Consider the following 26217-nt stretch of genomic DNA (forward strand, 5'->3'; position numbering starts at 1 on the left):
ACGAATATTTGTTTGTTTTGTCTAAAATTAATAAATTTATTTCAGTATCATTATCTTCTGCACTAAATTCTCATGATTTAATATTACATGGCCAACGTTCAAACATAGCATGGCTTATAACAACAAAAAATTATCAATATTTTATGAAATAATTAATTAAGCCAAAAATTTAAACTATTAAATAATATTAAAATTGATACTTTATTACTTTTAACACACTTTTATATATAAATATTCATTAAAATTCATGTGTGACTGTAAGTAGCCATAGCCATACTTTATCTTATACTCAAATATTAAATTAATTAAATAAATAAATTAAAATTAAACTTAAACTTTTTGAGATTTTAATATCATATCAACAAATTAATACACTAATAAATTAAACGATAATGGCCCTCTTGCATACTATAAGCTTTTCCATATTTCAACTTGCGGGCTTTATTTATATTTCAGTTTCCACTTTGGGATATACATTTTATGCTAATGAATTCCTTTACATATAAACTGTTGGGTTTTGTAGGTTCATAACGCAGCGGAATTTCAAAAATTTATCTAAAAACCCAAATCAAGATCCATGTAATTCGAATTAACAGAATAAGTACTTACTTGTATGTCGAATTCAACAGCAATGTATGAAGGAAGGAGGTGGTTCACTTTGATGATACCTGGCCTCGGATCAGAAACGCCTCCAAAAGAACGCGTCCTCTACGAGTATCCACACGAACAGACCTTAGCCAAAACTAGTGTTTGTGTGCTAGCACTATTGCTTCACAAGCAATTTCGAATTTTAGTGATTTAGTGAATAATGAATTTCGTGATTCTCAAACCAATTGCTTAATGTGTATTTATAGTGATAAACAACACTAGGGTTTGAGACAAATTGGAATTTCAATCTCATTGCAATTCTACAAGTTTATGTTTATCAAAAACTCCTTTTTGATAATCATCCATATATATTCATTACTATATTTATTATCTTCCAAAAATAATAAATTAAGAAAAACACTTATCCTTAAATTTCAAATTAATATATATATATATATATATATATATATATATATATATATATATATATATATATATAATCACTTAATCACATTGGGCTTGTACAACCCATAACTGTTTTGGGCCTGTTCTTAGTGTGCGACCCTGTAGGTTCATATAACGTTGGCAGTAAGCTCGAAATCTCTATTTCAGCCCACAAGTCATAAGTGGCCTCTAGCGAGACATTATGACTACCCAAATTATACGAATATCGATAATCCGATTTAACCATTTACAATAATATTTTAATCCCTTTATCACTCGATATCCAGATTGAATATAAGGCATAGTCCTGTCATCCTTATAATATTCAATCATTAGTTTCTTGACTCTAAGTAGACTGAAAATGATAACTCCTTATCAATTAGCATGGCCATGCATTTCCTTCAGTCTATCTTCTTCAAGGGGCACATAGATATCTTACTCAAATAAATGAGGGACAAATTCCTTCTCAGTCACTCACATTTCTCACATAGTTACTTTCATATCCAATAACAATCTATTCCATTATCCTGTTAAAGATAATGTAAGACTGTATCAAAATATGAAATAGCTATGTAGAAATCCATGATGATTTCAAGGTCAAAGGATTATACTAATAGAACTGTAACAGTGATCTATGTAGTATTCTCACAGTGGGTCATCCAGTGCCTTATTTCTCAAATAGCACCTATGATTTGACTTAATATCTCATATACATGATTAGTAAAACATAATCATCAGTCAACATCATACTAGTCTCAATGTTATATTAAAACTAGGCATATATGGTATATAATTCTTTTATTAAACTTAAGGGTTCTACTATCAAGTCACATACTTGATGACCTTAGAAAGAATTAACCATTCAAGTCTTTAATCATTAATATAAAATGATAAAACTGCCAATTAATAAATAACAAAATGATAAAATCAAAACATGGTCAAACATGATTGACCTAATGCATATCACTAACATAAACACACATATATATTATACATAAAACGACAACGTAGGAGATAGAAAGAATATTGTTTTCAATAATATTTTTTTTGAATGAAAAATTTAAAAAATGTTGAGAAAAGGCAAATCTACACTCGCAAGTAATGGGGGTTTTTGACGGATCTGTGCCTACGGGCTTTTAAAAATTACATTTTGGTGCCTGTATGGGAATTAATCCCAAATTTGTGCCTGAGCCCACATCATCCGCGATTTAATATTGCGGATGACATTGCCATCCGCGATATTAAATCGCGGATGATGTTAACAGCACTAATTGGGGTAATTAACCCCAATTAATGCCATCCGCGATTTAATATCGCGGATGGCATCTCTCCCCAATCATTGGGGAGACAGTAATCTGTCTCCCCAATGATTGGGGAGAGACAGTAATTGGGTTACCCCATCATTTTCTTTAAATTTTTTTTATAAAATAAATTCCGTATTTTAATTTATGAAATAAATTCCGTAATTTAATAAAATTCTAATAAAACATAAAAACTGTTTTTTAGTTAGCATTATATATTATTTTGTATATTTTTACTAGTTTATACAAAAATTATAAATTGCACAAATAATATAATTACAAAGTCGATAAAATAAAGTAAAAATTATAAATTGCACAAATAATATAATTACAAAGTCGATAAAATAAAATAGGATTACAAAGTTGATAGTGTTTTACTAAAAACAACAAAATCATAAATAATCTCGATATCTAGTGTTCTTCTCCAGTTGAGTCCTCATATCGTACCCCATATCTTGCCTGCGGCGCAGACTGCTCTCAGTAAGATCGCGATACTGTCTATCACCCGGTCTGTCACCTGGCGCGCCCTCGCTCTCGTGATCATCGTCTAGGGATAGCTCCTGATCATCTGCAGCCGGTGCAGTAGTCGGTGCCTCCTGTGACTGCGGAAGGAGGCTGAAGGACGGACCCGAAAACTGAATACTACCGGACTGTAACGCCTCGAAAGAGCCCCCCTCCCCGAGACCTGGACTGTTCAACCAAGCCTCTGATATCGAAAAAAACATCTGCGACGGATTCGCGACCGGGGTGGAAGGGGAGGGACGCGAATGTGACGCTGACGGTTGATCGAGCCAAGAAAACACGGGCCGGTAACCCTGATCAGAGGGGGTAGAAGGTTGACCATGCTGGGGTGCCTGAAATGGGGGTGGTGTAGCCTGTCGATACTGAGCCGGCTCTGTCAGAGGAGTGGTATACGGCATCTGTTCAGAGGAGTAAAAGAACGGCCCGGATGACGGTGGTACCGGAAACGATGAGGTCGGAGGGACCTGTAATAAAGAATAAAATTAAAAATATAAGAATCAACATTTATTAACTTGTATTTTAAAATAAAGTGAAACTATTATGCAAAAAAACATAATAAAGTACGCAATACCTGCGAGTGCTGCTGAAACTGTGAACCGTCACCCTGAAACTGAGTAGGCCCGCAATAGTTCTGTCGCGTCTGCGAACTCTCTCCTGCATCGTAATGATAGTACACAGGGGGCGGTATAGGCTGATCTGGCCGCTGGCGAGGCTGGCGTGGTGTAGGCCGTTGTCTACGACGACCGTGAATGGAATCCAAGTCAACCGTCAAAGGAGGGAGAGGAGGCAGTACAAATGCCGGGACTGCTGGCTCAGGCGGTGGAAGAGTGACATCCCGACGATCCTCCATGTACGCCATTTGTGAACTGCGTGCAGCGGACCCAATTATGGAGTCACGGCTAGATCTCCGGACGTGGACCATCTCCGCCAGATCACGCTATACAAGGGAAAACAGTAATCGGTAAATATATAGAAAGTAGAAAATGTAATTGTAAATTTGTAAAAAAAAAAAGTTCTCATCAGATTCTGGTGCCACATCAAAATCATCCAAATTGACATGGTTAAAATCTTCTGGGAGTTGCGATTGGTACAATGTGTCTTCTCCAGAATCATGATCATTGCAATCCTCTTGCTCTTCTGCCTCTTCCTCGCAACCAAAAAAATCCTCTTCATCATCTTCATCTTCATCACTCCCTATCTCCGACCCACTCGATTCACTCAGAACCAACTGACCCACAGATACATCGTGACAAACGACAGTACGATACTCGACGTAAAATTCTAAAGTATCAAGCCCTCGGTACCGCATCGTCTCTCTCAAAATTCCAAAAATATGCTCGTTGTTTTCTACTGAGTACAACGAGTAGGAGACAATACGACCACTTTCAATTTTTGGAAGCCGAAAGTAGATTTTTGTAATCTCCACTTCCGAGTCAGTAGCGACTGCCCTTATACAAATATTTCTCAATTCTTCAAAATTCATCCTATCAATAATTGGCATATCCACCCGACGGCCGCCCTGGTATTCTACTCCAGCCGGAGAGCTTACCATACGACCATTGCACCATATCACAAACGATAGGTTCATAATCGTTATTGCTACAAATTTTATCAAAATAAATATACATCCAACTTATTTTAGTATTTTTTCAAATTCATTAAATAAAGTCTATTTTTTTAGCAATATTTTTTTTTCATTTTTCATAGTGTAAACTATTTGTTGTCATTTTTCACAATTATTACTATTTTTTTAAAAAATTAATATTTCACTAAATTAATATTTCTCAATAAACTATAATAACACCTACATTTTTGCTAACAATGACTAATTGAAAAATATAACATATTATACTAAAACCTCGTATTTTTTTAACGTACAATTACTTAATAAATAGTAATTAAAAACCTAACATTTAAGTTATATTAATCTATTTTTTTCTAATTTAATATAACAATAAAAAATGAAAAGTAAATTTACCTCTTGTAGTCCTCCTCCAATAGTGCCAAAATAATAAAACTCTTCAAAAATAAATTTCTAATCGAACCGCCATAAAAATAAAATCCGCTCTAAACCGCCGATTGAGACATTATAATTGAGAGAAATTTGTTTCGGTGTGAGAAAAATGAGGGCTGTGAGCCCCCATTTTATAGAATGCAATCCGCGATTTAATATCGCGGATTGCATTCAATTGTTGACCGTTGGAAGCTGTGCTTCCAACGGTCAACAGATTCCCTGCCAATGGCAGGGAATCTGTAAATGCCATCCGCGAAATTAATTCGCGGATGGCATTTAAGTTAGGTTAATCCACAGATTAACCTAACTTAATATCATCCGCGATTTAATATCGCGGATGGCCACGTCATCCGCAATATTAAATCGCGGATGACGTGGACCCAGGCACAAATGTGGAATTAATTTCCACACAGGCACTAAAATGGAATTTTTAAAAGCCCGTAGGCACAGATCCGTCAAAAACCCCAAGTAATGGTACCACTAGACGAGAGAGGCAAAACAAAGCAAAATCATCTTAATAAAATACAATCTAAAATTTTAAATAACTCCAAACTAGAATAAACATAAAAAGGATTATTGTATTTGTAGTAGTTCGAAGCCGTAGTAAATCATTGAAAATAATATCTTCGATCTAAGTATTCTTCTTCTTAAAAACATGTAAATTTCTGCTTTTCCAAAAAATTTAAATCATGAATTTCCAAATTCAATAATAAAATTAAACTAGCTCTAGCTATGTAATCTTGATATCTTGAAATGCAAAGTTAGTCAGCAACTTTTTTGTTCATTTTTAATCTTTTCTAAACTTAGGGTCAGAGATAAGAAACTTTAATTTTCATGTCCACTTCTTTTTAACTTTATTATTTAAAAAACCAGTTGGCTATCTTGAAAGGGAACATGCACCCAATCATAATTTATGGATGAAGCATATTAGGTATATTGCACTCATCATCCTATTATTTACCTAAAAATTATCTTTTAAAAAAGGTTAAAACAAAAACAAAAATATCTTCAAGAATATTGAAAACGGTGTAATTAAATATATAATCTCGGAAACGAATGTTTTTGTAAAGCATATAGCAAAAAAGTAGTTAATAAAATATGAATTAATGTGCATACGAGTTCAATTTGTGCTAAAATGAGCTTAATCAATTTTAGAGTTAATTAATTTTATTTTCAAATGATGTTCATATGAAAGTTTTGCATAATAAGTCCTAAATTCTGATATAAATAAAATTTGACATAATAATAATAATAATAATAATAATAGTAATAATAATAACAATAATAATAATAATTACAGTGTTATTATCAGAGACTCAAAAATATTTTTTTAAAATAATATGCATTATTATTATAATTTTATCTACATTAATAAATATATAAATGTAATCAAATTGAATAATCAAACTAGATAAAAAAAGATTTTATTTGGTCTAATATACTAAAAAATTATTATTTATGTTCGGTTATATATTTCAAAGTTACAAAAAATCAAATCACTTTCAGTACAAACCAAATAAAAAAAAAAACAAATCAAACTAAATAAACAATCAAAAACTGATTCAGTTGAGTTTGAAGTATATTGAAGCATTGTAAATTTGATTCAAGTTAATTTTAAAAAGTAACTTTCAATTTTGTTCGATACAACTATTCATAATAGGTCTAATCATTTGAAAATATTCAACATCTTTGACTTTTTTCGTTAATATTTATAAAAATTAAAATGTTCAATTTTATTTTCTTTTTTATTTTTAGTTTCAATTGTACCAATTTTTCAAGTTCAAGTGCAAAAAAAAAAAAATCCAAATATGCACTTCAGTTTTGGGACATAGTCTAAATAAACTCTTGATGTTTTAAAAGTATTAATATATAAAATACAAAATAAATTTGATGGTATATTTACTTTTTTGGTTTAATTTAATTTTAAACATAAAAGAATTAATTAAGTTATGATGTAAATCGAGCAAAAAACAAACAAACTGACTAGTTCAGTTTGATTTTAAAAATTAATTCTTAAATTTTTATGTTCAGTTAGGTTAAAAAATGCTTTTTAGATTTAGTCGGTTTGATATTATAAAATATCATTTTTCAACTCGGTTCAATTTTGAAAAATAGTCAAAAAATATGATAAATAGTTGAAAATAATTAAAGTATAAAAAAAATTCATCTCAGTTCAATTTGAAATTTTAAAACTAATAAAATGTGTATATTTGTAAAATAATGTATATTTAAAAGATAAGCTCATAATTTTACTAAAACATAATCTAATTGAGTAAGTACATAAATAAATAACTTAGATTTAATTTATATTGATAAATAATTCTTAATTAATCAAACTTCATATATAATCTTTTAAAAAGTTAAATTATTAAGAAAAATTAGAATTTAAAATTCTTACAAAAAATGTTTTAATCAATTAATATAATTTTTTATTTAATTTTGAACTAACCTATACATAAAAATAATTAATTTTACAAGATATTAATAATTTATAACTATTTGCAACTGCTTTTTTATATATTATAAAAATATCATTTGATAAATAATAAATAAATGATTATTATTAAAAATATTATGCTAATTATAATATTTAATTTTATACTAAAATTTATTCTATTTAATTATTACAATGTTTTCATTTAATTTCATACTAACTTATAGTAAGAATTGGTTTATGGGCCAAAATTGAACTTTATTTTTATCAGTGAAGTCTTATTATAATGATATGATCTAATTGATAAAATTGACAAATTGAAGGGGTCAATTGGTAAAAAAGACTCAAGTTTAGTTTTAAATGATCACTGACATACAAATTTAAGGGGTAAAATGATACTTAAAGAAAAGTATTTTCTGATTATCGAGGGTGAACCACACATGTTGAGTCAGGTGTTAAAATAAAACAAATTATTTAAAAAAGAAAAAAAAATATAACTATCTATTAAAATAACAATTTAAGTTAATTGATAATTGTTTACAAGTTGAAAGATCAACACATAAATTTGATAGTTTGGTTATTTGAAGCGTTTCCACCAAATTAATCGGACAAAAGGATCCAAAACACAACAAGACATGCTTGTCCAAACCTAGCTACTCATAGTTAAAACACTGCCTCATTCAACCGCAATTTCCAATTTTTTGTAGTTTTAGACCGGACAACTAACCGGTTTTCATTTTAATCGATTTGACCGGCCGGTTCAGTCCGGTTTTTAAAACACTTTCTATGACATTAAAAAAAATAATTAGTCAATATACAATTCGCACAAAAATACAAAATCTAAAGATAGAAAAATATAAATATTATAGTAGTATAATGCTAATTACATCAGTCATATTATTATAAATTGGTTATTCCTCTTTTTCTTTTGTAATATATATAGTTATGGTGTCTAAATTAATATTTTAAAACTGAAAATTATTTAAAGAATAAAAACTCATATTTAAATTATTAACTGAACTTTACAATATACGTTTAAAATTTATAATTCATTTTATCCCCCACAAAAACTCATGTATAGGTTACATATCAAGTGTACCAGAGAGGGGTGGTGGTGTTGAAATTGTTGTTAAAAAGCAGAAAGGTGGCAGTTACATCACTCTTTTTAGTTTTTCTTTGACCTTTCACAATTTTTAAGTCCTTCCTTCCTGCAAGGGGTGATCAATGAGAAACTAATAGCCATTTTAGAAAGAGGCCAGCTTTGCAAAGCAAAACCATATTGCTTAATGTTTATCTATTTTTTTAAAAATTAATGTTTATCTTAGATCCTTTTACTAAGGGGGTGTTTGGTTCACCTTTTCGATAAAGATTTTAGCTTTTACTTTTCAAAAAACTCCACAAAAATGTTTGGTGAGATTCTTTTAAGAGCTTTTTTGGAGCTTTATAAACCTCCAACATGTGCTATTTGAAAAGCTCTAATATAGAGTTTTTTGCCAACAGCTGATAGCTGTTTCAATATTTTTACTTATTTAGACAAAATTACCCTATTAGACTATATTATTTTTTTAATATATAAAATTATTTAAATTATTTTTAAATGCTCTAATCATGTATAAATTTTATAAAATTATTTTATTTATATTAAAACAACTATAATTTAATATTTTAATTTTTTTTATAAATTTATCAAAATAAATAGCTAAATATGTTTAAACTAAATATTGCTTTTTATAAAAAATAATTATTAATATTTTTATTAAATATTATGTAATATTATTTATTTATATTTAATTTTATAATTTAAATTTCACTCTCTTTTTGTATTTCAATGTTAATCAAAGTAATTAATAAATTAATTCACTTTAAAATTTAAAAATTAAATGAAAATTAGATATTTGTAAATGCAATAGATGTCTGCCATTGTACGGACTCACCTATATTATTCACGCTTGTCTGAAAATAGATTACTACTAGTATTTTCTTTTGAGAAAAAAAATGAATAGTATAATTAGAAAATTAGGCCAATGTTTATTAAATAATGAAATGAGTATCTTGCTAAACTTTCTTTGTATCTGTCAGATGTTTGTTTATTTAATAGCGCGCCTGAAAAAAGAAGCTTATAAATGTACACATGCTTAGTCACCACACACTACATTCCTCTCATTCACGCCAAAATCCCTTCTTCCATTGCTGTCTCTCTCTGCAAAAAAACCATTCTTCTTCTCTTAATTGTTGCTCATTCTGCCGTACGTGTTCTGTTCCTTTGTCTCTGTTTATATACTTCAGCGCCCAGTTCAGGTCATGTAATTTAATACCCACCACCAACTTTTTTCAGCTTGTTTTGTTTCATGTTCTTGCTCAAAAGGGTCTGTTTCTAATAATGTAATATTGATTAAAGTGCTGTTCTTGGCTGTTATTTCGTCTTTAATAAATGCCCATTTGCTTCAAAGTTTTAAAGGATTAATCTTTGGTTTGATTCAATCATGGGTTCTCGTTAAATTGTGTTTTAACTCATCTTTAAGGTTTTTCTTTGAGCTATGTAAAGCTAAATTGTTTTAAATTTGTGTTGAACTGTTAGAACATGATTCTTGTGACAATGGGCTTTCCTTAAATTTGTAGTCTTTATACTAAGCTTCACTTTTCTTGAGCTTGACCAGCAAAATTTATGCCCTTTTAATTTTTTAAACTGTAACATGTAATTTGAATCGTTTTCTTTTAATGCTGGTGTGGTTTTTGGCGGGACTTAATTACTTAATGAGTAGAATGGTTTTCTTGAGAATGAAGTAAGAAAACAGTAGTGTCAATGGATTTTAATTTCATTGAAGTTAAACGCTAATAAGATTTGAGAAATATGGATAGCACCTGTTCTTTCCGCTAATTGAGACCATTTTTCCTTGATTAAGGATTCTATTCGCTAACTACTTTATTTTTAAACTGATACATGGAATTTAAGTGATTTGATTCATTGCTGCTAACTGATTCTTTTTCCATTCACAACCAAATAAAACCAATATCATTCTTCATATATTCCCTGAAATGTAAAGTTCTTCAACTGTATATAGTTTACCTACTGAATATCTACCAAAAAAATGGTTAGTTTTGGAGATTATACCTGTTCTTCTTTTTGGCCCTTCTGCCTATAGATTCTTATTCCTAACAATTACCATCATCTATGCAAGTTTAATTATCATATTGGCCTCTCGAGTACTTACTATTCGGTTACTGTTTTGGAGTGTGTGTTATCTTTTAGTTCTTTTGTTGAACCAGAACATCAAAAATATACATAATTCTTAGTTATTCACCTAAAATTTGAGTTTAATGGAGGAGACATTTGTTCCCTTCCGTGGAATAAAAAATGATCTTAAAGGAAGGCTTTTGTGCTACAAGCAAGACTGGACTGGAGGTCTCCGTGCGGGTATCAGGTTGTGATTCCTGTCTGCAATCATTGGTTACAAATGTGTGCCATTGTTGTAAGACATTTTGATTTTAATGATATTTGAACAGTTCTGCCTATTATTAGGAAAACTTTGCAGATAATTAAAATTTCCTGTCTTATTTGTCTAACCAAATTTTTTTGTCACTATTTTCTTTCTTGCATTCAGGATTCTTGCTCCGACAACATATATATTCTTTGCTTCAGCAATTCCAGTTATATCTTTTGGAGAACAGCTTGAAAGAGATACCGGTTGGACCACTTACATAAGTCAGATAGTATTCTATTATTATTACTACACTGTTTATCTTCTAATACATATTTGTTTGATTACTTGCTGCAGATGGAAGTTTGACTGCAGTGCAAACTCTTGCATCGACAGCACTTTGTGGAATCATCCATTCGATATTTGGAGGACAGCCCTTGCTCATACTGGGGGTCGCAGAACCAACAGTGTTGATGTATACATTTATGTTCAACTTTGCAAAGGACAGGAAGGATTTGGGACCAAAACTCTTCTTAGCTTGGACTGGATGGTATTTAAATGACCAATCTTATTTAGCTTATTTACTTGGAGTGTTTTTTTTTGTCAATTTGTAGTATGTGCCTTATTTCTTTGGTTCTCAGGGTTTCTGTGTGGACTGGCTTGTTGCTTTTCTTGCTGGCAATATTGGGTGCCTGCTCTTTAATTAACAGATTTACACGAGTGGCTGGCGAACTGTTTGGTCTACTGATTGCAATGCTTTTTATGCAGCAGGCCATAAGAGTGAGTATTCGTTTGATTATATCATATATCAGTTCAAGTTCTGAGGAGAGTTCAATGTCAGGGTAATTTTGAGTTTTGAGTGATTAAAAGGGTCGTATTATATAGAAGAGGCTCGGGTTGTTTTATAGATTTACAATAAAAATCAACAGAACAACCAAAAATTGTCTTCTCATCACATTTCAACTTAATATATCCTATAGGGAGTCGTGGAGGAGTTTGGCATACCCCAAAGAGAGAATCCTAACCAGACTGCATTCCAATCTTCTTGGCGATTTGGCAATGGAATGTTTGCTCTAGTTTTATCGTTTGGACTTCTGTGGACTGCACTAAAGAGCCGTACAGCTAGGTCGTGGCGCTATGGGACAGGTATCGGAGATTGCACAGAATTTACCTTTGTTTGGACTCCCTTGTCTGTCAGCTTTATATTTTGTTGACAAAGTTGTCTTTTTAATTTCTTTTTCAAGGTTGGTTGCGAGGATTTATTGCAGATTATGGAGTTCCTCTAATGGTACTTGCATGGACTGCAATATCTTACATCCCAGTTAATGATGTTCCGAGAGGGATCCCGAGGCGCCTTTTCAGTCCAAACCCATGGTCTCCTGGTGCATACTCGAATTGGACGGTTATTAATGTAAGCACTAGACTGCAATTTCCCATAAACTAGCTTCCATCAGCTTCAAGAGAGGCTAAATCTGTGCTGGTTTAACTTTTGAACTGATAATGGTGATCATATTCATATTTTATGCAGGAAATGACTGCTGTACCTCCTTTTTACATTCTTGGAGCATTTGTTCCTGCAACCATGATTGCAGTCCTTTACTACTTTGATCATAGTGTTGCATCTCAACTTGCCCAACAAAAGGAATTCAATTTGAAGAAGCCATCTTCCTATCATTATGACCTTCTGCTTTTGGGAGTTTTGGTAAGATGTTTTCATGAACAATTTAATCACCTTGTAGCAACTTGACTAGGACTGTCAAAATTATGAGCAGAAATAAATATATTATTTTTTGAATTATTGCGATGCACTTTACCTGTCCAGGTGATCTTATGCGGTCTCATCGGCATTCCTCCTTCAAATGGTGTGATTCCACAGTCTCCAATGCATACAAAATGCTTAGCGACCTTGAAACATCAGGTAATAGCCAGACTTCCTGGCTCTAAAGTCTACTATACAAATCTGATTCTTTTCTTCCTTCAGGCTATGGTTCTGTTTCCTTCTAAATTTTTTGCTGATTTTCTAAGCTCTAAATCCTGTGATAGAAAAGAAAATATCATACCCTTTCTATTTGCATTGCTGACTAACAAGCAAGACAAGGCTCAACCATCGGAGATTTGAACTATATTCTAACAATAAGAAAGGTTATCCACCTCGTTTCTAAAAAGATTTGACAAAGTTTTAAGACTCTGTCCTAGCGTTGCTAAGATAATTTAATGCATTGCTAAAACTGCATGCCTTTAGTTTTAAGATTTTTAATGCAGTGCTAGAACTTGGACATTTTAATATCAAGATTCTGTCCTAGCTGATGCCTGCTCTTACTCCTTTGCTATCGAAGTCAGAAGCCTAGTGCTTTGAAAGTCAGCATACCTTGATGGAAGAGTTTGATACTGTGAAGAATAAGAGATTCAGGCTCCTGACTGAATTGACATTTGAAAAGGTTTCAATTGAGCTTTTTGCATTTTAGAAGATCAAATGCCAATTGTAGTGAAGCAAATTCAATCAAATTGCCACCAAGAAACACTTCTACATGGCTTTGTTTTACTTTCTTGTGTTCGAATTGTAGCCAAATTACTGTATATGAGCATTTTTCTGTTTCCTTGTGTTCTTGTTTGACACTTTCACCATCTCTTAAGCCCATCTTTCTAAAACCAGTTAAATATAAGATGTTGATCTAATTTATCTTTGTTTCTCTTCTTTGAGCAGCTTTTGCGAAATAAGCTAGTTTCGACAGTCAGAAGAAGCATTCACGATAACGCAAATCTGGGTCAGTTATACCAAAACATTCAAGAAGCTTACAATGAAATGCAGACTCCTTTAGTCTATCAATTGCCACCTGCCCTGGTAGTTTATCCTGCTTATCATTTGGTATGGAAAACAGCTTCCTCTTTTTCCTCTTTTTACTTACCTTCACTTCACGCAGGGACTGAAAGAGCTAAAAGAATCAACGATCCAAAAGGCATCAAGTACTGGCTACATTGATGCCCCTGTGGATGAAACCATATTTGATATTGATAAAGATGTAGATGATCTTTTACCTGTTGAAGTCAAAGAACAGCGCCTCAGCAATCTGCTTCAGGCATTGATGGTTGGTGGCTGTGTTGCTGCTATGCCTCTCCTGAAGAAGATCCCAACTTCAGTTCTTTGGGGATACTTTGCTTTTATGGCCATTGAAAGTTTACCAGGAAATCAGTGCTGGGAGAGGATATTATTGCTTTTTACTGCTCCAAGTCGACGATACAAGTAAATCATTCTTTTAGCATTTGTTCTTTCTATAATTTGAAATCTGTCACTTTCTGCTAGTTTGATGTCAGTATCAACTTCACTTATATGTTGGTTTTATTATGTTTGCAGTAGTAGTTATTATACGCACTGTTATCGCACAGTTCATATCTTTTAAGCTGGCGGTTAGAAACTTGTAATTATTTCTCAAATACTTCTAATACCTCAGTTTCCTCCAACCTTTCAGGGTGCTGGAGACGAGTCATTTAACTTTTGTCGAGACAGTACCCTTTAAAACAATTGCCATCTTCACCGTGTTCCAGACAACTTACCTGCTTCTGTGTTTTGGCTTGACATGGATTCCAATAGCCGGGGTCCTTTTTCCACTGTTAATCATGCTTCTAGTTCCTGTAAGGCAGTATGTGCTCCCTATATTTTTCAAAGGAGCTTTTCTTCAAGACCTGGATGCTGCAGAATATGAGGAAGCTCCTGCTGTATCTTACAACATTGCATGTGAAGTAAGTGGTCTTAACCTTTTCAATGTTCAATTAATCGAGCTTCTTTCACATTCCGCTTTTGGAGCTTCAAAAAATGACGTTCTGTCTATCTGGCAGGATCAGAACCCTCAAACAAGGTCATCTAATATCGATGGAGGAGAAATTCTTGATGAAATGGTGACGAGAAGCCGTGGGGAGTTCCGCCGAACACAAAGCCCTAAAGTGACAAGCTCAACACCAACTTCATTACAGGATATAAAACCTGCATTTAGTCCACGTGCACCCAAAAGGCAATACAGTCCACGAGTTGGTGGTCTGAGGGCGGGCGAGAGGCCCCGCTTTACTGGCAGGGGAACCGAAATAAAACAGACGCCCAGTCCAGGGGCATCAAACCTTGGTCAAAGCAGTCATGGGTCATCTTCAACTTAAAACCTAATATAACTCAGGTGAGTTCAGTTGTCATTGTCAATGTGCTCGAGAGGTCATTTGTGTGTAACTAAACATTAGTCGTAATAGCTGTGCATTTTATTACCTGGCCATAACTTTAGAATCTGTCAATGTTATCGCTATATATGCAACAGAGAGACTGAACAGAGGAAATATTCTTGATAATGAAAATATGTGCTTTGAATTTATCTTGTCTGCTAAATTTTCTATTTCTTGCTTTTCCTTTTTGTTTACCCCTTTGGTATAGTCTCATCTATGTTAGTTTGAAGAGCATGAATTGCTTAGTATTCTTATTCTGAAATGTGAACAAGTATATGCACTACAGAACCATACTTGTTCTTTTGGTTTGCTTTAATTTTACAATTTAAGCTAAATGAAGTTATGCCAGCAGCTGAGCATGAATCTGCAGCTAGCATTGCATCACCAAAACTGAACAGGTCCTTGCCTTATCATCTATTACACAGGAAACAAAAATGCTGAAACGAGAAACAGTAAAATATACCTATTTTACAGGAATATGTTATAAATTTAAAGTTTTAGAGCTTCACAAGCGTTTATAAATAAGAAAACAAAACACGGATAAATAGGACTTGAACAAGTTTTCGTGCAGCATAACTTATCGCTAACCTCTTTGTAGGCACTCTTTTCTTAAGGGACAGTGATGAGATTGATGTCATGTTTGCACTAATGGTTATAGGATGGTGAGTAACTGAGTGATGAGTGGGTGGGAATCTCTTTAGGTAAAGATCGCTGTTAATCATTTGCTTTATATGTCCTTTCTGCCAACACAAGCTGAACTAGTTGTATCTCTTTTAGTGACATGATAATTTAATCGACTTTGTATTGGATACATCAGCAAAGATTTCAGATAGACAAAACGAGATTGCCTTTGGGCTGGCTGCGACAATTGTTAATAAACCAGCAGGATACATATGGTAGTGCTAAAATGTACAATTTGTTTCCACTATCTTTACTCCAACTAGGATACCCATTTTTGAGAATTTTGCATGTCTGCTACAGTTATGCTGTTGATAGATATTGAAATTGATTCATCTAATGGACACTTACCTAAATCTAGATAAGACGGATCTTTGGACACGACCACGGTGAAACAATGTTACTTTAAGGTTCATTATGTAAAAAAATGAAATTTTGTGTCGAAATATATTAGAAAGTGACTGAAGTAGGGGTGAGCATTCGGTCGGTTCGGTCAAAACCGATCCAAAAGTGGCCAAACCGATTAAGCCGAATGTTGTAATATTTTTGACCGAACCGACCGAACAAAGAACATTAACCGAATCTGTTTCGACCGAATTTTTTTTGGTCGTGTCGGTTAAATTGGGTATTTATGGGTTTTTATGGGCTTTTTCAATTACATATGCTTTAAAGATCAATTTTTTTTTTTACAAATTCAAATAATTAAATTCTATGAAAATTAGAAAAAAATGAAGCATTTTCTCACAAATCCAAACAATATACCATAGCAAGAATTAAATTTAAAAAATATATCAACCTACTTTTCATAATAAGCATTCAAAATTTTAAGTATTTGGTCGGTTCGGTTAAAGTGTAAATTTTAAATTTTTAACCGAACCGTTAACCGATAACCGAAAATTTATATTTTTTTAACTGAACCGACCGAATGAAAATTTATCACCGAACCAAACCGACCGAAATTCACTGGTTCGGTCGGTTTGGTCGGTTTTTTCAAAACTTTGCTTACCCCTAGAATGAACTGTCCGTGCAACCTAGTCTAAAATCAATGTGACAAAGTGCACATAATCTATTGAATTTGTGTCAAACACAAGGTATCATATCAAATAATTAACTCAGATAACTAATCCATAATTTTCTCACCTTAGGATATATTCTTGTCTAACCATCTCTAAGCTTGGAAATTTCATAAAAAAACAGAAGAAAAAGAAAAAAAAGGCAGAACTTATAAAATCACAATTACAAAACATTTAAGACAAAACAGGAAAAAAAAACTAAGATTGGAGTTTGAATTTGTGGGAAGGGAAAGGAGGCAATCGCAGAACAGCTTCCTCTGTCTCAATGGGGTCCGACCTCAAAATCTGCAGTTCAATTAAACAAATTAGAACAAACCAAATACAAGGAATTAGCTAAAAACTGTTGAATACAATCAAGAATTAGCGTATAAACTGAAGTAATTAGAGAGAGAAAAGAGAGTTACTGGGTCTTGAAGGGGAGGTTTAGTGTCATCTTGGGCTGGCCTAAAGAAAGGTTTTTGGGGTTTATTGATGACACTGTTAATGCTGGATTTCATTGTTGCAGATGTTATCTCCGATGAGAACAAATTTGTTCGGGCCATGGGTGATGAGGGGAGATGGTGGTTGTAAGGTTGTGACATATTGATGGATCAGATTGGGATGGCTGTGTTACTTGTGTATGTTGACGAGGTGGCCGCCGTTTATTTTGTTACATAGAGGTTCATCGGAAAAAAAATTAACGGAAAAAATTTACACTAGTCAATGTCAGCTTCTTTTAACTTTTTTTATACCAGTAAAGAATTGATTTAAAAATTAAGATAATTTTTTTTTGATACAAGAGAGGAGGCAAAGCCTAAAAACAATTACATACGGGTAACACTAAAAATAAATTAACTCTAAATGAATGATTTATAAAAACATTAAAAATAAATTCATAAAAATATTTAAAAAGTTGAGGCACTACTAGTGTAATATTTCCTTTCTAATGGGCTTTTATTTTTTTTGAATTGTGCTTCAGCCTTCATAGGATTCCCCTCATGTCCCACCACGTTTACAATTTCCTTTTTTGTAATTATTAAACATAACAGCTTTCTAGCCGTTGAGGCTGAGAAAATTTGAAAACAAAAACATGGTGTTCCATTAATTCCACTATTTTTATGTATTAACGGAAAAAATGAAGGGAATGAAAGGGAGGGTATTACAGAAGCTAAAATCAATAAAACCAATTGGCGAAGATGGATTTCTTATAGTGAAAAATGGTGCAGATGAGTTCGTGGAAACACTGTCAAAAATACCAATTTTCAAGTCACAATTCAAGAAAGAAGCTGATGCTCTCGATGAAGAAGATAAAGAAAATGTTAGGCCAGCACCGGCAGCGACTAAGTATACAGCTGAAATTCCATGTTTTCGACCACCCGATCCGAATTCTGCTACCCTGTTTGACCCCAACCTTCTTGCTGCATTTGAACAAGCTCTTGAACAACATAAAAGAGCTGAAGAAGAAGAGTTTTTATTCGGGTTTGAAGAGAAGTGTCCGCCAGGAGGCAGTGAGTGTGTGATTCTCTACACAACGACAATTCGAGGAGTCCGAAAAACATTCGAGGAATGCAGAACTATTCGGTTCGTTTTAGAGAGTTTCGGGGTACGATTCTACGAGAGAGATGTGTGGATGCACAGCGAGTATAAAGACGAGTTACGGAACGTTTTAGGAGGGGATAATAATGGGACGGTGCCTCCTCCTCCGAGGCTTTTCGTAAAAGGAAGAGACATTGGAGGAGCAGAGGAGGTTCTGAGATTACATGAGCAAGGGAAATTGAAGCTGCTCTTCCATGGGATTCCTTCAATGCCACCATCTTGCCAAGGCTGTGCTGGTTTTAAGTTTTTGGTTTGTTTTCAGTGTAATGGGAGCCGTAGAGTGATTCAAGAGGATGGGTTGTCAACTGTTTGCCAACATTGTAATGAGAATGGTTTAGTTATCTGTCCCTTTTGTTCTTGAACATTATTCATATTTGGTTTCAATTCTTTTTGTAAATCCTTATTCCAGATTATAACTAAATTACGACATAGCATAATTCTGCAATTTTAGCACCCAACATTAATTAGAGTGTGATTTGTTTGGCGTCGTTTTCGTTTTTCTTGGTTGCCCATCCGGTTTTTAGGCCGTGACTTCTCCGGATGACCCGCGTCGCGCACCTGACATGGTAGATGAGTCTGCCAGCGGGAATCTTTTGCATTTATAAGACTCGAATCCGAGACTTTACTTAAACAATATCAAGCCATTTACCACTTGAACCAATTCCGTTTCCGTGGCCAGAGAAAAAAAAACAAAGAAACGGTGCGTTTAAGACAAGTCACCGGCTAACACCCGCTAAACTGACCAGCTAACTAGCTGTGTCTGCATCTGCTAAACCCGTGAGAGTGTAAACGCTAATAAATTATAAAAAAACATTTAAAAGTAAAAAATAATAATAAAACAATAGGGAAGTCATTCCAATCAATTTGAATAAGTTGAGAGAGGGAGATGAGACCGCAAATAGTGCTGTTCGGAGATTCAATTACCGAGCAATCTTTCCGATCAGATGGTTGGGGCGCTGCTCTTGCTGACACTTATTCCCGCAAGGTACACAATGCATCATAAAATTACCCTTTTACTCACTTTACCTAATTTATCAATCTTAATTTGTACCCGGCCGTAACAGGCTGATGTGTTAGTTCGTGGCTATGGCGGTTACAACACTCGATGGGCCTTGTTCTTGTTGCATCACATTTTCCCTATTGTGAGTGACTATGTTTTTGTTTTTTTATTTATGGGTTTTACTGGTTCTGTGATCCGGAATTGTAATCGAGTGGGTTATTTATTATGGCATTGGTGTTTGTTGTATGTGTTGTTGTAGGGTTTAAGTAAACCTCCAGCTGCTGTTACTATATTCTTTGGTGCTAATGATGCTGCTGTTAAGGGGAGAACTAGTGATAGGCAGCATGTTCTTGTTGATGAATACACGGATAATTTGCGGAAAATTGTTCGACATTTGAAGGTTTCTGTTTTTTTGTTGCGTGTTTAATGTTTGCTTAGCTTATATGCTAGAAGAATTTGATGTTCAGCTTATTATCTGATTGGAATTGTGTATTCTATACTCGTGCCAGTAATAATGCAGTGCATTGCATTGGGGAGAATCCTGAAAACAGCTTGATTTTTTGAAACCAATGTAGCATAAATGTTATCATCATATAGTAGGCTCTTCTACAGGAGATCACTTGACTCCTTTTATTGTTGGATTGGAAATGTAGCTGGTATAGTTAGATGAATAATAAGAAATATTAGTAATATTTATTTTCTCAATAATGATTCATCAAGTTTCCTGCACTAGTCTTTGTGAATTTGTATTCCAATTTCTTCCACTTCAAGTTCCTAGTTCCTAATGTTTTTATGGCGAACCAGTCACTTGTAGAATTAGTTATGCATTTCTTCAGTACATATGACTGGACATTTTGTTAATTATAGACTCGTTTCTTATTCTATCTATGGAACTTGGTTGTAGGAGTGTTCACCTACCATGCTAATTGTGCTCATCACTCCACCTCCAATTGATGAAGAAGGGCGTTTTGAATTTGCGAGGTATGAATTTGTATTCTTCTTCATGTGACTGACAGACAGGCATACAGAATATATAGACTGACAGATAAACATGGCAACTTGTGTATGTGGGTCATTTGTTGGCAATACTTGGCATCTCTACTTTACTTATTTCAGCCAAAGATGTGATGCTAGCATACATTTCTTCATTCAATTCTAAGATAAATTCTGAAATGAAGACATTTAATATAGTTCCTTGTTGCCATCAGAATCAAATATCTAGAAAATATAATTTACACAAAAAAATTAGAACTAAAATCCATGGTTCCATCTTTTAGTTGCCTTTTTTCATTCTTTTTGTCTTGCAGCTATACGCTAATGATTTGTCATTTGTTGCCTAATCCTAGTCATACCAAAACCTCGTTTAATTTAAGAATGCAGGAATCACGAGTTTGTTATCATTCAAGTTGATGTTCTGGTCAAGTGTTGCGATAATCCTATGGCTATGTTATGCAGGTCTTTATATGGTGAGCAAGCTATGGAACTTCCGGAAAGGACAAATGAAATGGCAGGAGTTTATGCTAGGCAGTGTGTTGAGTTAGCAAAGGAACTACGTGTCTGCTCAATTAATTTATGGTCTAAGATGCAAGAAACAGAGAGTTGGCAGAAAAAGTTTCTGAGGTTTGTCTAACATATATGTACTTCGAAAACCTAATTGGTAATAGGTATGATCTAAACATCTAAAATTGAAGATCTCTATTCTGATATTTGAGGAGATAATTCAACTATACTTGAATAAGAATTAGGTTACATTTTCATAGAACTCCTAGTGATTAATATCTATAATTGTAATAAAAAATGGTTCCCTGTATTTAACTCACTACGTGGATTCTTACTGCATCAATTGTGCTCCTTTTCTATTCTTAAAGCAAAACATACTTGCCCAGCTGTTTTTTAGTTACTGACGGCCTGATTCAATCAAATAATTTGTGAAATATTATTTGTTCATCTTGACCATCCATAGTTAGAAATAAACAAAAATCTTAATTATTGCATGTATCATGTGCTGTTCCTCATTTTCGATTGCAATTGCGGGTGGAATCGTCTTAATCGTATCCTGTCGTCTTTATCCATCAAGGACTTTTTTTCTGGAATATTGATCAGAGAAGAAAAGAATTCAATTCATCGAATCAACTTTTATTATCATTATTGTGATAACTGAATTACTGTTATTTAGTGTTTAACTCAGTCGGAAGGACTAACTAGCATGTCAATAACAGAGATGGATTGCACCTGACATCAGAAGGTAACGCAGTGGTCAGTCGAGAAGTTATAAGAGTATTCAGCGAAGCATGGGTCTCTGCGGCAGAAATGCCATTTGATTTTCCTCACCACTCAGAAATTGACGGAAAGAACCCCGAAAAAGCTTTTCAACAGCAATGCCCTATAGCTTAAGCTTTTGATCGGATCAAAGTCTTGAATTTCTTGATGTTCCCTCAAATCATTTGAGAATTGTAGCTTTGGTAGTAATTGAACTTCATACAGGCATTTGATGAGGAACACTTGGTAATACTACCGTATCATACAAGCTATTGTAATAGGGTTTCTTTTTGCAATTTAAAGCTATTAGATTCAAAACTTGTCAATTGTTTTTGGCCATTATGAACATCTAAGTCCTGAGTTAATGATATTAAAGCACACCTGATAGTAAATGGGAGTGTTTGGCGTTACCTTGACCTGTATTAAGAGTTTGTTAGTAATATTAATAAAAATGAAATTAAAAGCATGCTTTAATTTTGCTAATTTATGCCAACTTTGTTTCTAATGACTCTGCCAATGTGAACTGTGAAACATTATTAATGCTAAAGAATTTGTTTTGCATAGTAATTTAATTAATTTCGGTTACAATATAAGCAACAAATTCTCATTTAATTTGTTATAATCCTTAAATGTTATGTCCAATTAAATTAGCTATTTGAACTGGCCTGTCTAAATGTTCCTTAGCCGGTCAACACTATCAACACAAAGTTAAAGTGACTAAACTGGCCCTTGTTTTGAAATAGTATTACAGGTTAAAATTTGTAATTAGACCAGGGTGCACTGAACCAACCGAAAAACTGAACCAAAAATCAGTCCGGTTCATTTATAATAAATTTTTAAATTTTTAAAGTTTTAGTTTGGTTTGATTATTAATTTTTAAAAACCGAAAGAAGAAATTACACACACACACACACACACACACACACACACACACACACACACACACACATATATATATATATATATATATATATATATATATATATATAAGTTTCTTATAATTAAATAATTTTTTCTAAATCTAGTGTCTTTTAATATTTGTTTGTAATTTTATTTTTTGTCTTTAAATTTTTGAAAATAAAACTTACTCGTTCTTACAATTTTGTTAAATAAAAAATTGAATTGAACTAAATTTTACCTTTTAATTCAGTTCAATTTTTATCTTCTTCAAAATAAATCGATTTTTTTTATCAAATCGAACCAGCCGATGCACACACTTCATGTAATTTATATATTTAAAACACACATCAGAACTGCAAATTCTATTATTGAATAGGTATTGAAATTAGGAGAAATTCTTAGGTAGACTTAGTCTATCACGTTATCCGTGGACTAAACCTATCATATTATGACACGTCATTAAAATAATGGCATTATCGTAATATTCTTATTCAAAAGTGTAAATAAGTAATAAACAAAATTACGATAGTGCCATTATTTTAATAACGTGTCATAATGTGATAGGTTAGTCCACGGATGACGTGATAAACTGAGTCTACCTAAGAATCTCTCTAAAATTAGTAATTACAAAAAAAAATCAATTAATCTCTCCAATGTAAATGAAGTTAATTAGAAGGCCAAATAGTCATTTCACAGATAGTATTAGTAGTATGTTTTGGCCTGTGCTAGCAAAATCTTTGTTGTCTAAAAGGGTCTACCATATTTGCTCTTGCAAAAACCAAGCACAATTTGAAATGGCAATTATTGATTGGAAAATTAAATATATTCAACAACTTAGAAACTAAAATTTTAGCCATTATTATCCTGCCATGTAAGCATATTTTACTTTCTCCATTGCAACAGCTAGGACTGGATTTTCTTCTCTATTTGCCCACCTATAATTTGACTAGCTTAATCAACCTTATTGATTTAATTTTAATTTTATTTTAATTTCTGTAAATTACCAAAATTGCCCAAAAAAAAAATTAGCATCCAAAGTCTTAGCTATAGAGAAGCTTAATAGTCACTAGTTTGAGCTATGGAAAGCAATATAGACCATTGGATCATAATTAATCAAGGGTCATGATCAACTTATTTTCAATAAATACCTTCTCAAACCTCACCTATTAAGCAACAAAAAAAATGGTTTCTATATCTTCTAAATCATAATCCTGAAACTCTCAACAAAAATCTCAAACCTTAATTTTTTTTGATGGAGCTTGATCATAACAAGCTCATTGAAAAATCTATTATAACCCACTCAATGTTTTTATCAGATGATTACTTAAACAAACCAGGGTTTTTCTTTGAAGCTGCATCATCATCATCATCAAAGGCTACAAATTTTCTTCAAGATTTTCAAAGTTTTGATCAGTTTCATGCAAATGGGTCATCTTTAAATCCAATGTCTATGGTGCAAACAGGGTCAAATTTTGAAACTTTTGATGTTTTTCCATTTGGGTCCTCTTCAACAGATATGGAATTTCATGATTATGAATGCAAACCATTTGCAGCCGGCGGCGGTGGTGGAGGGCACTATAGTCAAGTTATGGATAATTTCCAAAGAAATAATAATCTTTTTGATCATCATTATATGATCATGGGATCAAATAATATTCATCAAGCTCATTTTCAGGAGATTAAGCCTTTGAATTTTGTTATACCAGATGAAGTGTCGTGTACTGTCACTGCTAATCAATATAACAGTAAGCAGGATCAGTACCACCGTAAGAGAGGCGGTGGCGGTGGTGTTAATAAGAGCAACGCTAGGGTTTTGCCTTCTACGAGAAGAACATGGAAAGCTCGGAAGAAGAATAATGTAGTCAAAGGGCAATGGACATCGGATGAAGATAGGTATGCAAATAAATCTGGAGTTCTATGTTTCGGTGTTTTGTTTTCGTTTCTAAAAAAACCGAAATTCCGAAACTTTATATTTATAATTTGTTCGTATAGAAAAATATTATTTCACCATTTTTTATTTTCGCGTTTCTCATTTCGGGATTTCGTTTTCGTGATGCAGGCTATTGACTCAGCTGGTGGAACAGTACGGAATCAGAAAATGGTCTCATATAGCTCAGATGTTGCCTGGGAGAATTGGGAAACAATGTAGAGAAAGATGGCATAATCATCTTAGACCTGATATCAAAGTTAGTATCATTCATTTCACGGTTATATATTTGCATATAAAATCTTAATTATTTTTTATATTTATAACGATTTAAACATAGTATCTTGAATTTGATAAAACAAAAAGCCAAATTTTTTTAGCATATCACATCACCGATGGTTCTTTTTCACAAAACAGTGTCGTTTTGGTGGCTTTTAATGACTGAAACGACATAAAATAATGCCTTTAGGCTATAAAATGTTAAAAATATTGAAAATTCGAATTCTTTTATACTAAATTTTAAATATATTGTTTAATTAGTTATAAATATAAAAAAATTGGAAAATTATTAACAAATAACTCTTCATTTTATTTTATATTTGATTGAGAAAAAAAAAAGGTTTTAATAGATAATTGCAACATGTGTCAAATAGTATTGATATATAACCATATGGGTGTGATTTTGTATAGGTGCAATAGATATAGCTAAAGAAAGATTGTTACCTGTTTGATGTTATGCCCCAATCATATTCTCTGCAATTTTGGACCTTTTTTGGTGATACATTAGGCAAAAAGCAAGTAAAAAACAAAATCTGTTTGTTAAGGAATAGTGGGGTTAACAAGAATCATGCATGCATGACAAATAGATATCTCAATTAATGATAATGATAATGATAATGATGCCACTCATACATACACCTATATACAACATTTGTCATTCAATTGTCCGTCTTTATACAATTATATTAAAATATAAACAAAATATTCATAATTTTAACTCTTTTAGCGGATATATTTTTTAAAAATTAAACAATTCGTTCTGTCAATTTGACGAATTAAAACATTTGCGTATAAATTGTATGATGCAATGTAAGTTATACTAAAAAAATTCTTTACGAACCACATATTAGACACAATTAAAATATCGTTTTTTCAATTAGTAGAATTAATGGACCAAACTGTTAATTTTTTTAGAAAAATATCGATTTAACTCAAAATTATGAATAAATTAAATACATTTTTGATACAATTTATAAAAAATTATAAATCCGCCATTGACACGGGTTATTCTAATTTTTCGGACTTTTTTTTTTGTTTTTGAGCAGAAGGAGATATGGAGTGAGGAAGAAGATAAGGTACTAATCGAAGCTCATGCAGAGATCGGAAACAAATGGGCAGAAATTGCGAAAAAATTACCAGGCCGAACCGAAAACTCGATCAAAAATCACTGGAACGCAACAAAAAGAAGACAATATTCAAAGAGAAAATGTAGGTCTAAGTATCCAAGAGGTTCACTTCTTCAAGATTACATCAAAAGCTTGAACTTAGACTCATGCCCTACAGCAAGATCATCATACAGTACTAGCCACCCCAAAAATCAAGATCAGAATCATGTGGTATCATCATTTAATCATCAGTTTAATCAAAATGATGATAAGTTGTTGGTTCCCATGAGTAATTTCGGGTTGCCGGATTTTGAGTTTGATGAGAAAGTTATGTTTCAAGAAGGGTGCAGCTTTGAGTCTCTGCTTGATGAGAAAAGCTTTGAGATGATGGATCATGTGGCGGCGGTGATGGAGGATGTGACTCCGTTAATGGCGAATTTTGAGGTGAAGAAGGAGCTGGATTTAGTGGAGATGATCACTCAAGCCAATATGTAA

At 32.9% G+C, this 26217-nt stretch overlaps 6 protein-coding genes and 1 long non-coding RNA gene across 7 annotated transcripts; 4 read left to right on the plus strand and 3 right to left on the minus strand.

Annotated features, from left to right (window-relative positions):
* Nucleotides 1–2621: 2621 nt before the first annotated feature.
* Nucleotides 2622–3832, minus strand: LOC126671698 (uncharacterized). The gene is made up of 2 exons (XM_050365491.1): nucleotides 3427–3832; nucleotides 2622–3319 (listed from the first exon to the last, which is right to left on the minus strand). The coding sequence occupies exons 1-2, from the start codon at nucleotides 3775–3777 to the stop codon at nucleotides 2726–2728; spliced, it is 945 nt and encodes a 314-aa protein (XP_050221448.1). The 5' UTR covers nucleotides 3778–3832; the 3' UTR covers nucleotides 2622–2725.
* A 5564-nt stretch (nucleotides 3833–9396) lies between these two features.
* Nucleotides 9397–15074, plus strand: LOC126673300 (probable boron transporter 2). Its single transcript, XM_050367388.2, has 12 exons — nucleotides 9397–10725; nucleotides 10906–10988; nucleotides 11080–11272; nucleotides 11364–11502; nucleotides 11703–11868; nucleotides 11967–12133; nucleotides 12251–12424; nucleotides 12545–12640; nucleotides 13427–13564; nucleotides 13644–13963; nucleotides 14190–14460; nucleotides 14557–15074. The coding sequence occupies exons 1-12, from the start codon at nucleotides 10622–10624 to the stop codon at nucleotides 14866–14868; spliced, it is 2163 nt and encodes a 720-aa protein (XP_050223345.1). The 5' UTR covers nucleotides 9397–10621; the 3' UTR covers nucleotides 14869–15074.
* LOC130015246 (uncharacterized) lies at nucleotides 12638–16060 on the minus strand. The gene is made up of 3 exons (XR_008790315.1): nucleotides 15514–16060; nucleotides 13091–15339; nucleotides 12638–12756 (listed from the first exon to the last, which is right to left on the minus strand). It is a non-coding gene; the product is annotated as an uncharacterized LOC130015246 (long non-coding RNA).
* Nucleotides 16061–16651: 591 nt separating this feature from the next.
* LOC126671396 (uncharacterized) lies at nucleotides 16652–17257 on the minus strand. Its single transcript, XM_050365162.1, has 2 exons — nucleotides 17081–17257; nucleotides 16652–16961 (listed from the first exon to the last, which is right to left on the minus strand). The coding sequence occupies exons 1-2, from the start codon at nucleotides 17255–17257 to the stop codon at nucleotides 16875–16877; spliced, it is 264 nt and encodes an 87-aa protein (XP_050221119.1). The 3' UTR covers nucleotides 16652–16874.
* Nucleotides 17258–17280: 23 nt separating this feature from the next.
* Nucleotides 17281–18688, plus strand: LOC126671395 (uncharacterized protein At5g39865-like). Its single transcript, XM_050365161.2, has 2 exons — nucleotides 17281–17335; nucleotides 17882–18688. The coding sequence occupies exons 1-2, from the start codon at nucleotides 17296–17298 to the stop codon at nucleotides 18610–18612; spliced, it is 771 nt and encodes a 256-aa protein (XP_050221118.1). The 5' UTR covers nucleotides 17281–17295; the 3' UTR covers nucleotides 18613–18688.
* Nucleotides 18689–19063: 375 nt separating this feature from the next.
* LOC126671229 (GDSL esterase/lipase At5g62930) lies at nucleotides 19064–21920 on the plus strand. The gene is made up of 6 exons (XM_050364979.2): nucleotides 19064–19236; nucleotides 19316–19393; nucleotides 19511–19651; nucleotides 20156–20232; nucleotides 20707–20871; nucleotides 21471–21920. Exons 1-6 carry the CDS (start codon nucleotides 19138–19140, stop codon nucleotides 21643–21645), a joined length of 735 nt encoding a protein of 244 aa, XP_050220936.1. The 5' UTR covers nucleotides 19064–19137; the 3' UTR covers nucleotides 21646–21920.
* Nucleotides 21921–23688: 1768 nt separating this feature from the next.
* LOC126675163 (transcription factor MYB98-like) lies at nucleotides 23689–26217 on the plus strand. Its single transcript, XM_050369766.2, has 3 exons — nucleotides 23689–24303; nucleotides 24470–24596; nucleotides 25663–26217. Exons 1-3 carry the CDS (start codon nucleotides 23714–23716, stop codon nucleotides 26215–26217), a joined length of 1272 nt encoding a protein of 423 aa, XP_050225723.1. The 5' UTR covers nucleotides 23689–23713.

This window comes from Mercurialis annua, linkage group LG3, assembly GCF_937616625.2.
Source record: "Mercurialis annua linkage group LG3, ddMerAnnu1.2, whole genome shotgun sequence".
Classification (NCBI taxonomy): Eukaryota; Viridiplantae; Streptophyta; class Magnoliopsida; order Malpighiales; family Euphorbiaceae; genus Mercurialis; species Mercurialis annua.

What these genes read in the sequence shown, in the direction of transcription:
- LOC126671698 (XM_050365491.1), bottom strand. Translation starts at nt 3,777, where the DNA reads ATGGTCCACGTCCGGAGATCTAGCCGTGACTCCATAATTGGGTCCGCT. An exon ending in AGTTTCAGCAGCACTCGCAG is followed by an intron (nt 3,320 to 3,426) that starts GTATTGCGTACT and finishes TCTTTATTACAG; the next exon opens with GTCCCTCCGACCTCATCGTT.
- LOC126673300 (XM_050367388.2), top strand. Translation starts at nt 10,622, where the DNA reads ATGGAGGAGACATTTGTTCCCTTCCGTGGAATAAAAAATGATCTTAAA. An exon ending in TTCTTAGCTTGGACTGGATG is followed by an intron (nt 11,273 to 11,363) that starts GTATTTAAATGA and finishes TTTGGTTCTCAG; the next exon opens with GGTTTCTGTGTGGACTGGCT. An exon ending in CTTACAACATTGCATGTGAA is followed by an intron (nt 14,461 to 14,556) that starts GTAAGTGGTCTT and finishes TCTATCTGGCAG; the next exon opens with GATCAGAACCCTCAAACAAG.
- LOC126671396 (XM_050365162.1), bottom strand. Translation starts at nt 17,257, where the DNA reads ATGTCACAACCTTACAACCACCATCTCCCCTCATCACCCATGGCCCGA. An exon ending in AACCTCCCCTTCAAGACCCA is followed by an intron (nt 16,962 to 17,080) that starts GTAACTCTCTTT and finishes ATTGAACTGCAG; the next exon opens with ATTTTGAGGTCGGACCCCAT.
- LOC126671395 (XM_050365161.2), top strand. Translation starts at nt 17,296, where the DNA reads ATGTTGACGAGGTGGCCGCCGTTTATTTTGTTACATAGAG. An exon ending in GTTTATTTTGTTACATAGAG is followed by an intron (nt 17,336 to 17,881) that starts GTTCATCGGAAA and finishes AAAATGGTGCAG; the next exon opens with ATGAGTTCGTGGAAACACTG.
- LOC126671229 (XM_050364979.2), top strand. Translation starts at nt 19,138, where the DNA reads ATGAGACCGCAAATAGTGCTGTTCGGAGATTCAATTACCGAGCAATCT. An exon ending in TGCATCACATTTTCCCTATT is followed by an intron (nt 19,394 to 19,510) that starts GTGAGTGACTAT and finishes GTGTTGTTGTAG; the next exon opens with GGTTTAAGTAAACCTCCAGC. An exon ending in TGGCAGAAAAAGTTTCTGAG is followed by an intron (nt 20,872 to 21,470) that starts GTTTGTCTAACA and finishes TGTCAATAACAG; the next exon opens with AGATGGATTGCACCTGACAT.
- LOC126675163 (XM_050369766.2), top strand. Translation starts at nt 23,714, where the DNA reads ATGTTTTTATCAGATGATTACTTAAACAAACCAGGGTTTTTCTTTGAA. An exon ending in TGGACATCGGATGAAGATAG is followed by an intron (nt 24,304 to 24,469) that starts GTATGCAAATAA and finishes TTCGTGATGCAG; the next exon opens with GCTATTGACTCAGCTGGTGG. An exon ending in ATCTTAGACCTGATATCAAA is followed by an intron (nt 24,597 to 25,662) that starts GTTAGTATCATT and finishes GTTTTTGAGCAG; the next exon opens with AAGGAGATATGGAGTGAGGA.